Consider the following 15,163-nt stretch of genomic DNA (forward strand, 5'->3'; position numbering starts at 1 on the left):
AGAGTCTACCGCAGAAGGCATGTGAAAGATTCTACCTAGCAGTGTTTTAAAGCAGATACTAAGACTCATAACCAAACCTTTGGCAGAGTACAGGGAATCATATGAAAGAAGAGGAGTTAGTATGATGTGGAAAGGATAGGAACTCCACAAGGACCAAATATAGCTGGGCATAGGGGCTTTTTCTGAGACTGACACTCAACCAAGGACCATGTATAGATATAACCTAGAACCTCTGCTCGGATGTAGCCTGTGGCAACTCAGTAACCAATTGGTTTCACATAGTAAGGGGAACAAGGACTATTTCTAACAGGAACTCAATGGCAGGCTCTTTGACCTCCCTAACCCCCCAAGGGAGGAGCAGTCCTGCTAGGCCACAGAGGAGGACTTTGCAGCCAGTCCTGAAGATACCTGATAAAACAGGGTCAGATAAAAGGAGAGGACCTCCTCCCCTATCAGTGGACTTGGAAAGGGGCAGGAAGAAGCTGAGGGAGGGAGGGTGGGATTGGGAGGGAATGAGGGAATGGGATACAGAGTTAACAAAATGTAACTAATAAGAAAAATTTTAAAAAAAGTTAAAAAAAAGAAAGTCTGCCATTAGAGCAACTTTGCAGTTGATTCTTATATATCTCAAATGCAAGTTCTCTTCCCTATTTACACAGTATGCATATTCCCCACACCCACATTTAATATATACTGGCATGTGTAAGGCTGTGAAGAAAAACAGATTTCTTTTGTATGTATGTGTGCTGATGCTAAGTAGAACTGTCTGTACCTGTAGCATTCTTGTTATGAATGGACATGCTCAGTTCTACTTCAGCCCTGTAGCTGGAAAACAGCTGTGTGTAGGGAAAACCATGTTTAGATAGCATCAAATGTGTTCATGTAGACAAACTTCATCTCCCACAACTATACCTCTAAGAGTAGAGACAGGTTTCACTTTATGGTGGTGCTATTTAGAAAGGAAGACAATTTCTTGTATGAAACATGGGCTTTTTATGTACATAAATCTTAATTTAATTGGTGTCAACAATGCCCATTAATAACATCAGCTGAAGTGAATTCATATTAATCATAGTTCTGTTTATTGTCTAATCTTTATATTTTTCTTAATCTAGTCTAATTTATTATTTTTCATAAACTAGAGTTTCTGAAATTTGATGAAAGTGATATTCCTTCTATATTTTAATTTAATTTTGGTAAACATTTTTTTTTTTTTTACACAAAATGGTCAGTCTTGGGCATCATAGAAACACAAAGAGCATATAATAAAGGTTGAAAACAAATACCAGGAAGCCAGCAGAACATCTCCCCTCCCCCCTTCTGAGGCAATACACCTCTTGTTGCCATGGCTCTCCCATGCCAGGCTGTCATGTCCTTAGCTATATTCAATTTCTTTATTCCTTTGCTTTCACTTTACTTTCTACTTAAGTGTAGAAAGAGAGATATCTGAGTCTAAAGTTTGGCTATGGATTTTTCTTGAACTGTTTACAGATCTTTTTCTGCACATAGTAATGGTTTTCCAGGACATCAGAGTGTCACTCGCCATTCATTCCACCATAAAGTATGGCTAGGGAGCGGATGTGTCCTCAGCAAATGCACTGTAGAACTACATCTCAGTGATCATATTTAAAGGCAGGTTCCATGAGGAGGCTAATTACGGTGAAAAGAAGACCATAGGGTACAACCTTAGCCCAAGAGGATGGTGCCCTTATATAAAGAGAGACTTCAGGAAATAATATTCATAAAAAAGAAGTCATGGGATGGCACGATTCTGAAATGGACATCTACAAGGCATTGGGACATCAGAATAAAAGTAAACCTGTTTGAACTTTCAGCCTATAGAACTGTGAAAGACTCAGTTTATGTTGGTTAAAGCAATCCACTCTACTGCATTTCTTACAGCCATACCAGGATAATATAGTAGACTTTAAACCAACAAGGAAGATGTATATTCTTAACCATGGTCTGTCCAATATTGTTTGATTTTCTTATTATCTTTAAATAATGTGTTGAAAATTAACCAATGGATAGCTATACTGACTAAGAAAATACAATTATGGTTCAAGAACTTTTATTAAAAACTATTGTTGATTCTAATTTAAATTTTGGTAAAACTTCCTTTGGTGAGAGAAGGAAACAAGAGGATAGAAAGAAATAATCCTTAAATTGAAGGTAAAAATGAATCTTACAATGCTATGGTTATTTCTTAACTGAAAGAATCTTGATCTGGAAGATGTTTATGTAGTAAGAGAAAGTATATAAAAATCTATGTAAGGAAAATTATATTTATAGTAGAAAGAGAGAAATATACACATTTGCATATATATATAAAAATATGACTTAGTTGGGTTTCTACTGCTCTAATAAAACACCGTGACCAAAAGCAACTTGGGCTTATTTCATTTTAAAACTCTTCATCACTGAGTTAAGTTAGGGCAGAAACTCAAGGCAGGAACCAGAAGCCAGGAACTGAAGCAGAAGTGAAGGAGGAACATGCTTATTGATTGGCTGTCTATAACAGCCTGCTTTCATATACAGCCCTGCCCAGGGCTGTTGTCACCCCCTGTTACCTAGGTTACCATATATCATTTATTTATCAAGAAAATGTCATACAAACTTTGCTGTAGGCAATCTGATGAAGATATTTTCTCAATTGAGATTTTTGTATGTTTGTTTTTTGTTTTGTTTTGCTTGATAATGCCAGCTTGTGTCAAGTTGAAAAATAGAAAAATAGGACCTTATTTCTGTCCACTATAAAGTTTTAATAAATGAAACAGTATTGATTCATGTTTTTCAGTTTATTTATTAAGAGAATCTACTCTATTGCTCTTTTTTGAATTTTATTTAATGAGAAACTGTTTAAGAAAACACGCAAACCTTGGACCTTTGTGCCAGACTCCCTGAATTTATAACTATTAACTCTCCTGCAGGCAGTATTTACCTGTTTCTCACTTTGCATGGCCAGTGCCAGGATTCAGAAAAGATAGTTCAAAGCAGATGCAGAAATCAATTTGATAAGGAAGCAGTTAGATCAACCCTTGAAACTCTTGCCAATGCTTTCTGCCACCTCCTTTTTATTGTAGCCATTTGAAATAACATTTAGTTCACTGGGAGGCTAAGCAATGAACCAGAAAACGCTTATTTGGTGTCTGAAAAGAGTGCAGGTCACAATTCAACCAAGTGTGAAGAGTAGCTGAGATGTCTGTGTTCTACCTGAGAGCACAGATAAACAAAGCAAAGCCAAAGAGCATGACCTCACCCCAAAGAGCGCCATCCATAAATGAAGTTGATATCTATATGAGAAAGCTACCTGAGATCTTATCTGGGCAAACAACTAAATTTTTTTTGTTTTGTATATATTGGAGATGAATATATATGCAATATCGAAGTAGATCCTAGTAGCATTTGTAAAAAGTGAGCAAGCAAAGGAATGACACTGGAGGTGAGGATACATGTTTGGTCTAAGTTATGGTGATCTGTAGACGTACAAAACTCAAGAAAAGTGGAATATTTAACCAATGTGGGCAGTGGAGAAAGTGGAGATGAACAGAGCTAAGCAGGCTGTTAAACTCATGGTTGTGCATGAATGTATATGTGAGTGTGTCTAGTATATGTGAACTAGAAATGCATAGTCAGTATCTTTTCCTGTTGATATGATGAAATACTGTAACAAAAGCAACTTAAGAGAGAAAAGGTTGGCTTATAGTTCATGGGCACAACATCATTGTGAGAAAGCATCAAGGCGACAGGAACTTGAAGCAGCTGGCCACATCACATAATTAGGAAGAAAGAGCAGTGAATACTGTTGCTCTTGGCTCCCTTTCTTTATTTGTAAAGTCCAGGATCCCAGGAAGGAAATAGTGCCACACACAGTAGGTAAGGCTTCCCACTTCGGTTAATACAATCAGTAAAGATCTACAGACTTATCTCTTGGGTGATTCTAGGTCTGTCTAGTTAATTAATACTAACCATCACATAAGTCTGATGAGTTAAATGCTTCAAGGAACATGTGTCAACATGTTCATTGCCATATCTGAAACAGGAGATAATTGAACTGGTAAGAACATATGTTGTAAAAAATAGGTAATGATTGCAAAGATACCAATAATCAGAAAACACACTAATATAACATGTGAAATGTATGTTAGCTGTGTTGTAATAAAGAAGTATGTGCAGAGCACTCCCAGTAGAGAATGCCACATTTGATTTGTTCTTAGCAAGTTCATAAAACTTCAAAATTGTATGTGAATAGAGACTCCAGGGACAGTAAGTCAGGCATGCTTGGCACTGTTTGCAGGCATTAAAACCACTCTCTGAAGTTTGATGGTTTATGGGCAATTGGTTTCTCATGGACTTGGCTTAATTTTCAGTGGCGGACACCTCACACTTAATCTTCCATTTTATTCAAGATAAATGGGAAGGAATTAGAAGGCATTTGCTGAGTTTGTTCTAACGTAACAAATAAAATGTGATTTACACATTTAATAAAAGTTGTTCAATATATTTTATTTGATCTTCACAGAATATTATTTTAATTTAGCTTAAAATAGTGATTGTTACTACTATATGTTTTAATTATGTGCTAGCAAATTACATTTAGGTAATTTGAAAAATATAAAAGAAACCCTAGCAGTAGACTAATGATAGTTTTAACAATATTCTTTTATTTTTATAATCAATGATACTTTTAGGAATGTATTTGCATTCAAGCCAGGCTTGATGCTGCAGACTTATAACCTTAGTATTCAAGAAGTTGAGGTGGGAGAGTCCTGAATTCAATGCCAGCCCAGGAAACTTAATGAAACTGTCTCAAAATAAAAAAAAAAAAAAAAAAAAAAGGAAAAAAAGAGAGTTGGCACTGAAGGCCTTAGTTCCACTTTTAACAACAGAGATTAAAGTATATCTGCATATCCTTAGAGTCTCTAACATTTGTAAATTAGAGGCTAAATGCATTTACAGAACTATAACTATTCTCTGTACACAGGAATGCTGATAAACGTGATAAATATTAAGATTCATGGTTGTTGCACACTGCAATTTTGTTCCTTTAAAATTTTAAATGCATAGTGCTTTGTTTCAGTAATGTTCAGCAGCCACACACACTGAAAACCGGGATTAAAGCATTTTATCCCATTTCTGCATAAAGCTAATGTCCTTCAATGGCCTCTTTATGAATTAGTAATACCTGAGTTTTCAAGAAAGCCCTGCTTGTTGTATGCTAACTTTTTGAAGTAGAAGTTATTGCCAGGCTCCACATAGCCTCTTACAGGATGAAGTAGATAAAGGATCTGATTCAGATCATGTGGTTCTGTTAATCTTACTCAGTATGCCACTTCCACATACCATGCATACTTTCAGCTAACATCCAAGGAAATGAGAGATGCAATTTCCTTCACCAAAGAAGCACTGATTATTCTCCCATAAGTTTTTACTTTGTGAGACAGGAACTTGCTATGAAACCCTTACATCTGTGATCTGCCTGTTTCATCCTCCCAAGGGCTGGGATAATTGGTATACACCAGAACATCCATTCTCAACCATCAAATTGTTATCTTGACTTAAGATTTATTTGCCTTTGATTTTTTTATTTGTTCGATTTGAAACGAAGTGGCCTTGAACTTGCTATGTTATATTTGTGTGCTGAGTTGTATTAACCTTTGAAATCTCTTGTTTCATTTACGAACAGTATCTGATAAAAAGTTCCTCATGTTATTCAGACTTAGCAATAAAATAAACAGACATCTGTTTAGCATAGAAGTTGTAGCCTTTTATATTAGGTAGCCCTCTTTCTTATACATTAAGAACTATAGTTGATTAGAAATTAGGAATATCTGCCTTCTTTCTCCCCTTTCTCTATACATTATACATTCACATATATTCTCTGAAGTGACATCTAGAACACTCACGGCACACTCCATGTTAAAGGAAATGCTGAAGTTACTTTTGTTCCAACACGTGTTATCTCTTCACTGACCAGACTATATACAGCCTTTTTCCATGTCTATTTTATTACACATTTATGAGAAAATGTGTGATTTTCAAGTGCATGTATTCTATCATGTATGTTTGTGAAAAACTAATTTTTTTAGTGTTTTGAAATTAAGCACTAATAAAATAATTAATTAGGATCATACAGTTACTTTTATTATTTAGTATAATAGTTGCATTTGTGTTGGTTAATTACAATGTATATAAAATTTTTATGAATATGTTTTTGACATTTCAAAACAGATAACTGGTCATTGTCAGTAATAACTGATACTTTTTTCTTATGATTATTATTGACTTTGTTATGTAGTAGACTCTTGAACTTTTAAAAATAAATTTGATTGCAAGATTCAATTTCTTTTTAAGTGTGTGTCTGTGTGTGTTTGTGTGCATACCTGCCTGCATTAGTGCATGTATGTGAGGATACCCATGGAGACAAGAAGGGAGCATCAGCTATCTCGGAACGAGAAACCAAGCACTCTTAACAGCTGAGCCATCTCTCCAGAGCTTGCTAAAGTTTCACTATATATCATTTACTCCATGTATATGCATATTATTCCTGGAGTTTTTAAAGCTTCTGCAACTGTATCCAGAGAAGTCTGTTAAAGATGTTCTGTGTATCACCCCTCTAAAATGCTTCCAAATTTTTCATATTTTTGAAAGGAACAGACTAGCTTTACAGGTTTCTTTATAAATTCTATACCCCATGTTAAACTAAGATTTCCCAGTACTTTTTCCAGAAAGCAGGTGAATTGAGACAAGACCCCACTCCCTTGCAAAGGAATGGGAAAGGTCTCCTCCCTGCTGTGGAGGAATGTCCGGATCGGATCTGCAGTACAAGATAACAACCTTTAGTAACCAGTCCAGAAGGCACAGCTCCCCAACCCAGATTGGGGCGGGACCAGATGGACTGGGCGACTAAAAAGAACCAATCATTTTAAAGTCAACTACCCAATCCAGTGTCACCAAGCTCGCAACCTCCAGGATTCCCTTGCTCCTTCCTTTAAAAACCTCAGATTTCTGTCTCTCCTGGCCGTTCTCTCTGGTTTTGTCGGTGGGGGTGGGGGAGGAGGAGCAGGGCAGCCCCATCCTATGATGGCTCAATTAAACCTCTTGCTATTGCATCAATGATCTGTCTTTTGAGTTCTCTTCATCCCCATCTGGAAATTAGGGTCCCCTCCTTTGGGCCTAACATTTTTACTGTAGAAAACCTTATCTTTTTCATGCTGATAGAACTCCCTGCAGAATAGGTCTAAGAAGAATGTTTTAATGGAAAATTGCAGTCCTGCTAAGACCATAACTCATCTGAGAGGATTTTTTGTTCCTTCAAAAGTTATAAATGAGTGTATGCTTGCTATAAAATCTATGCTATATTTCATATGCTCTAAAATTTTATCCATTTTAAGAAAAACAATCATTATACTTAATAATACAAATGATTGGTTCTGCCCATCAAACTGCATTTGAGTGAGAGTTGCTAAAAGAAAAAAGAAGGAGGAGGGGGATAAGGAGGAGGAGAAAGAGGAAGAAGAGATGTGGATGACTACTATGATGATGATGAAGAAGATAAAGAAGAGGAGGAAGAGGAGAAGCAAAATCAAATCTGTCATCTTGGAGTTGATGCAATACAACAGCACTATCCAGATCATGCAACACTCATGACAGTCACATGCTATCCATGTGCTGATAGGCGCTTCATGTCACTACTTCTATATAACATCGTTTCATAGCTCAGTAGTACTGAGTGATCAGTAAGCGCTGTAGTAAAGTATAACTGGAGAAGGGTGGGTTCATTCAGTTTGTATTGCTATTCAAATTACCTCGCTGAAGAGCAGACTTCCTTTTCTTTCTATCTTTTCTTCATTGTGACCATAAAATCTGGATTTCAGAAAAAAGCATCTTAAATATTTAATTTTTTTTTTTTTTTTTTTTTTTACAAAATGACAAAGTATAAATCTCTGTATGATTTCAAATGGCTTTTTACTTATCCATGATATCACAAGTTTAGAAATTATTGCTCACAATGCCTATCTTTTCATTTACTTATTTTTTGATAATGTTTCAGGAAACCATGTTTTTCTTTCATTCATATTTTCTCATTTGTTTTTTAAACCATAGGCATTTTACCGTGTCTATAATCTTTAATAACATAAAAACAAGATTTAAAAAGAAAGTTTGTTTCATCCTTCCTCCTCTTCTCCTTTTGAGATCTCCCTCCCAAAAAAACATATCTATGTATTTAGGGATATTTGTGGCTTTCTGTCCATCATGGTTAGATCTGTATTCAAACAGGCTAGAACACAGGGCATGTTGCAGAGGAATTTTAATTCAGAACATGGCTGCTCTGGCAAGAGATCACATCCAAAGACCTTCTAGGTCTGTGAGATCTGCCTGGAACACTAACACACCTTTAATCCAGGAGACAGAGGCAAGCAGATCTCAGTTAAAAGCCAGCCTGGTACAGAGCTAGTTTAAGGTAAAGAAAAGCTTAGGTCCAGGCATGGTGGTACATACCTTTAATCCCAAACAATGAAGATAACAGTTTGCAGAAGGAAGCACCCATGTTTGAAAGTGATATCTAATTGAGTGACAGAAAAAGTGATGAATCAAGAAAGATTTAACAGAATAGTACATACAGAGCTCTCAAGAGAACAAAGAGGAAAGGGAAACTACTTAAGGGAACAACACAAAGAATGAAAAGAAAGAAGAGTATCATTCTCTTCAGGGCCTCCAGAGCTCAGTTTTTACGGCTTTGTTGCTCTCCTTTTGGAGCCCCTGTCCCCTCTAGGTCTTTCTAGTGCCCCCTTCTTTCCTAAGATTCCTTGCACTCTGCCCAAAGTTTGGCTATGAGTCTGAGCCTCTGCTTGGATACCTTGATCAGTAGAGTTTTTCAGAGGCAGTCTGCGGTAAGCTCTTGTCCTGTTCACTGTCTTGTCCTGCTTTCGATGTCTACTGCATTTGTCCTTCTGAATGAAGATTGAGCATCTTCCTTGTCCTAAAGAGCAAGAACGATCCTAGGGAAGATGCTCTGAAGAGAATGATACCCCAACCAAGGACAGTACATGGAGAGGACCTAAAACTCTGGCTCAGATGTAGCCCCTAAACTCAGTCTCCAAGTGGGGTAGTAAGGGGAGTAAGGACTTTCTCTGGCATGAACTCAGTGTCAGGCTCTCTGATCACCTCCCCTGGGTGGGGGTGCAGGCTTGCCAGTCCACAGAGGAAGCAAATTCAAACAGTCCTGATGAGACCTGATAGGCTAGGGTCCAATAGAAGGGGAGGAAGACCTTCCCTATCAGTAGACTGAAAAAGGGGCAAAGGGGGAGAAGCGGGAGGGAGGGTGAGATTGGGAGATGAGGGAGAAGTTCACAGCTGGGATACAAATTGAATACATTGTAATCAATGATAATAACAAAAAACGATAGAGGAGGCAGTTTTGTTGGGAGAGTTTTATAGAGAGAGGTGGAATGAAAGAACAAGACAGACACAGATGAAGACAGAATGAGCCAGAGAATGAGGAGTAGCCAGAAGATTAGAAAAGATTGGTAGAGTTAGTGTGAGGTCAAGCAGTACAATTCAGAGGCTGAGAGAAAAGCCAGACTGAATAGGTCAGCTGAAAGAGGAGTTTGACCCAGAACAGCTATGAGCTCATAAAAAACTAGAAAGGTTGAAGTTATTAAGCAGTAAGTCTCAGAGGCTGAAAACATTTTAGGCATAGGTTTGATTATATGGAGGCTAGAAGCTTCCAGGACAAGACCTAGGATAGCAGATAAAGGCAGTAAGCCTCCAAGACAAGTGAAAAAGCAAATAAAAGTAATTTTAGAGAATGTGGGGTTGAACCTCTGATGAATGGGTTCTATTACAAAAAAAGTTGACATTCTAGGCAATATGATGGCTTGATAGCAGGCCATCTTTTGGTAATGAAATTTGATGAGTTTCACTAGTTCTGGAAGAAAGAATGTTATCTGTGAAACAAAATGTATTCTAGATATGTAATTTTATTTAAATGTCTAAAAATTTTGTCAATTAAGTGTGTACTGGTATCACAGATTAGTATCAGAAATAGCTCCAGTTTAAAATTTGCTATCCTTGCTGTGTTTAAAACTATTTTGATTGATTCTCTGAACATTTTATACACTGTATTTTGACCATATTCACACCCAAACTCCCCCGATCAACCTTTTCATTTGTACTCATCCAATTTTGTGTTCCTTTACAAAAAGTAAGTGTGATACACCATATAAGCGAACTGAAAGAAACCCCCAAGATCATCTTATTAGAGGCGGAGAAAGCCTTTGACAAAAGCTAACCCCTTCATGGCAATTGTTTATAATCCACCAGGTCCACTTTGTGCTGCTCAAATGCTTTTGGGAATGTGATCTGTCCCAGAGCATGGTAGGCTTTATGGTGAACTGCCTCTCCCTCTCCCAGAAGCTATCAGATCCCAGTATCTCCTCAGCTAGGCATGTCACATGGTGCCCATGTCTCCACTCCATGCTGGCATTTCACATCTATCTGCCTGCCTCTGCCTCCCAGAGTGCTAGGATTACAGGCATGCACCACCACTCCCAACTTTGGCATTCTTATTTGTGGAAAAAAAACAAAAACAAAAACAAAAAACCCCACAAACTTTACTTTTCTGTATGAAACATATTTAAGTTTAAAAACTAAAGAGAATGTCAAAACTACCCAATATTCCCATTTCTGCAGAGCATTATCTAGTCACACAGGAAGGCAGTACTGAGTTGCTGTGTGAAGCAACAGTGGAAGGAAGCCCTGGTATCTACGGAGGGCCATGGACACACTGCTCAGGGGTTTATTATCCAGAACCTCTCTTTGACTCCACTGCCATGACAACATAAATAAGACCACACAATGTTTTATTGCCTGTTTATTAAAAATTTCATGATCATGATGTCTTATATATAGTTACTTTAAGGCACAGAACGTAGGTATTTCAAGATGCCAAGGGGCTTTACACAACACTGGATAATACAAACTATTTAATCTCACAAACATGTAGGCAACCTGAAAGAGGAAACTTTTCTATCCGCCTCCTCATCAGTACAGGTCACCGAGTGTGAAATAAATGCATAAGGATCTTGTGCCAGTTAATAAATAGCTAACTTGAAAAACATTATAATTGATTTGGTCAATACTAGTTATTTCATAATCTTTCTTAGTGACAGAAATCAAAATGTACATATTTAATTGTCTTACCAATTCAGTCGATATTTTTTGCGTTGATATTCAATACTGTGTAATAGAAAATGTACTGTTCTATTCACTATGGCTGACAAAAATTTTAGATATCTAATTGTTTTATTAAAACATTTTAGCTAACACTTATCTATTTATGTGAGTGAGTAGATGTGATGTGTGTGGATATAAGAGGACAGATTTTAATAATTAATTCTTTTCCTTTACTACATGGGTTTCAAGGATTGAACTCAGGTTGTCAGGCCTAACAACAAGCATCTCACCTCTTGAACTAATTCATCAGCTCATTTAAATTACAAACAACAACAACAACAACAACAACAAAAACATGGCATGGCTTAGATGATAGATCCATCTAAATACAATGAGATGTTATCAATAATAGCAAAACCAGGTTTCTTCTTTCCAGAAAGAAATAGCAGTTGAGACGCTACTTTCACTGTATTTGGTGAAAGTCTATTAATCCACATATCATGTATCATTAAAAAAAGTAAAAGCAAAAGCTTTCAGTTGCCTGAAAACTTATGTTTAAGACACCTATTGCTTTATATATATATTGGTTACTTAATCTTTTAAAAGTCTTTTAAAGCATATGAAAATACATAAGTTTTAAGCATGAATATCATGTGGCGTGGTTTGAAAACTAAAAAGACAAACAAAATGAACACAACAGCAAACCACTGTCATCTTTCTATTTTGTAGTAGAAATGTATTCAGTACAGTGCAATATTTTTACATCTTAGTCTTATTTTAACCTGCATTTTGTACTTTTGCCTAGTTTTCACACAGAGCTTTATGTTATTTTAAATTGAAAACAGGAATCCCATAGAGAACACTGAAATGTTCTTTCATGCTTGTTGGAAAGTTTTGTGTGTATAAATAGAGGAGGTATATTAAAAGAGAAAGTAGTGTGTTGGAGACTGGGAAACCCTGCCATGGCTTTAGAACTTAGTGCCCTTGAGACGTTCCCAAGCTGAGGAGACTGCTCTCAGAAGAGTCTTCAACTAGATGATTGTGAAGAATGGACTAATAGGGAGCAATTTATTTTTACTAGCATTAACCTTCAGAGAGAAGCATGCCTGTAAAACTGATAGTGAAATGTATCCAAATACTGTCTGTACATTTGATTCAGTGAACTCTGCTGTTGAGCCTCACCGAACCCACTGTTTGGGCATGTGCACCTCTTAGAACTGGAACACACCAAACTTTAGAGTGTCTGAGATCCTTTTACAGTTACCCACCATCTCTGTCTTTAGGGATAACTGTCTGACTCTCGCCCCAGGTTTGACCCAGACGGTGATAAGCAAACAACAGCCCCGGCAGATGTGAATTAAATTTTATTTTTAAAAAATGGCTAAAGATTGTTAGACATCCTTGAGAAGGCTTGAATGATAAGTTGTCACCGCATTTGGACTCAATAACTTGCTTTTTTCCCAAGTATTGGAAGGGTTGTAAGTATTCAAAAATACCCTCTGTGCTCTGTTATCATCATAAGATGAAATGTTTCATGATGGTGTGTATGGCTGGGAAGAAAATGGATAGAACTACTGTAGCTGTGCTATGAAGGAAAAGAGGACCTTTAGGGATTTAATACTTTGCCTGGAAACATGACCTGCAAGCAGTGATGATTCAGTAAATTTGGAACCTACACAGGATGCTATGTTTCATGACCAATAATTATGGTCTCAAGAAAAAAATTCTTGACATTTCTTCATGGAAATATACTTAAAATACCTATATGATGGTTTGCATATGATAGTATGAAGTAACATACTTCAACCCTTGCCTCATTCTCTAAGCAATCCACACAGCTTTGGGCAACCAATGCAGCATATCACACACAGATCTATGGAGAGCAGGGCTTGTAAATCCTGGCCAAAATAACTTTGTGATACACTGAGTAGGGTATTATAGAGCTGAGGTTGACCTTCCTAGGTCTGGTAACAGAGACAGAGCGTGGTGGGTACCACACACAGCACAAACAGACTCATATAAACATGGTATATATCAGCACAGGGTATTCATCCACAAGCATCAGGTTACATAGGATGAAGCCTTACCCGGGCCTTCTGCTCCATTTCTAGCATTAATCTTTCATGTTGCTCAGCTATGGCCAGCGTTGCAGAGTGGACCTTCTGATAGATCATTTCTCCTTCTCTTGTTTGAAAGGTGAATAGGCCTTCTCCTGTGTCACACATTCTGTGAAAAGAGATAGAGAAAGAAACAGGTCTCTGTGGGTTCAAGTATGTCAATAATTTCTTTATAAAGGATGCCCTTATCCTCAGTTCTTCTTCTCCGTGCTAGTTCATTCTTAGAAAATCTACCCAATATGAAAGAGAAATAAAGGTAAAAAAAAATCCATGTGTACTTGAGTTTTAAATTCTTACCAAAATGTGCAGGGACAACTAAAAATGATTTAAACATGCTCTGTGTGGTTCTCTGAATGCTGACAGTGGGGTTTCCATGCTCTCTCTCTCTCTCTTTCTCTCTCTCTCTCCAATCAATTAACTAATTTTCACAATTTTTTCATTATATATTCCAATTGAAGCACTGTCCCACAACTCCTCCCAGGCCCACCTTCCCTCTGTCTGCCTCCCTATCCTCTCCCCTAGTTCACTGAAAGGGGGAGTTCTCTGACATCTGCCATAGCTTCTCAAGTCTCATCAGGATTGCTTGGATCCTCTTTCTCTGTGGGATGGCAAGGCCACATTGCCAGGGGCAACTGATCAAAGAACAGGCAACCAAGTTCAGAAATACCTACCAAGTGCTTTACCATTGGGCGAAGAACAGGAGTTTTAATGTCTATTATATGTACTCTATTTGAATTTAAGAAAATTGTGCTTTAGCATAGTTTCTGCCAATAATGGGAGTGTAAATTTAGACAAGAAGCTCAACCTGCCTGTCTCTGATTGCTGTGTTTCTGAAATCGATGTAATAGAACCACTTCATGCAATCTTAAAGGATAAAGAGGTGGTAGACAGCCTCTTACAGTGCAGCTTAGCAGTCAGAGTGTTAAAAGTTGCTAGTTGCTTTCATCATAATGTTAGAACTAATAATAAGGAAAGTTTAGTAGTAACTGAATAAATACCTACCCTAGAGAAATAGCTGGGTCAGTTTATTTTTATAAGATACTGCTATGTTATTATGGTATAATATTAGGAAGAAGTATAATGCTATAGGTGACAGTGCATAATAATGTTTAAATTCTTAATAGAAGTTCTAGCAGAAAGATCAAAATGTAAGGTCATTTCAATTATTTCATGATAATCACTTGATTAGACAATCTTCATTAGCAGATTATTAGACAGATTTACAGGTAAGTTTTATTAATAATTACTAAGTATAACATAAAATATCATTTTAATTAGTATTATAGCTCAGGTTTAAGCATATCTAAAGACTATATGCATGTGATACTCTGATATGAAGAATACTAGGTTTCTATGCTGCTGGTTTTTAGGTAATATTATGGAATGATTTACAGGTTACAACATCAAAATATTTATGAGGGCAAACTATTGTATAATTTGTCCAAGCGGATTTTAGTAGCAAAGAAATGTCTCAAGCGGCTTCTAACATTGTCCAAACTATGTAACTGCCATCCCTCCAGGCCCCATCCAACCATACTTAGCTTATGTGGAAGCGATCTTAATAAAATTCACACAGCATGAAATGGAAAGTCTTGGGGAAAAATGAAGTGTTTTCACAAAGTGAAACAAATGAGCTATCTTTGTTGACGCAGGGGTGCTCAGAAATGCAAAAGCCACCAAAAAAACCACTGATAAGTCCAGAGCATATCTTGTCTGAGGTGGAGGTTTTGTTCATTGTCAAGTGCAGAACACTGCCTATTAGCCTCAGGAAATGAGATAATGAAGACACAAATTGTTATTTCATATTCAGTCATTGAGATGTGAAATTCTGATGCCTGTCCACTTTCTGAGACTTAATTCTGCCCAGT

The 15,163-nt window shown here is 37.0% G+C and overlaps 1 protein-coding gene across 1 annotated transcript in view; it reads right to left on the reverse strand.

Annotated features, from left to right (window-relative positions):
- Nucleotides 1–15,163, reverse strand: part of Dok6 (docking protein 6) — a 337,303-nt gene that overhangs the window by 126,681 nt on the left and 195,459 nt on the right. The window contains exon 6 of the mRNA XM_055598745.1: nt 13,266–13,404. Coding sequence (XP_055454720.1) covers nt 13,266–13,404 — 139 coding nt within the window. The remainder of the gene's footprint in view (nt 1–13,265; nt 13,405–15,163) is intronic.

This window comes from Psammomys obesus, unplaced genomic scaffold (genome assembly GCF_907164565.1).
Source record: "Psammomys obesus unplaced genomic scaffold, mPsaObe1.curated_primary_1811, whole genome shotgun sequence".
NCBI lineage: Eukaryota > Metazoa > Chordata > Mammalia > Rodentia > Muridae > Psammomys > Psammomys obesus.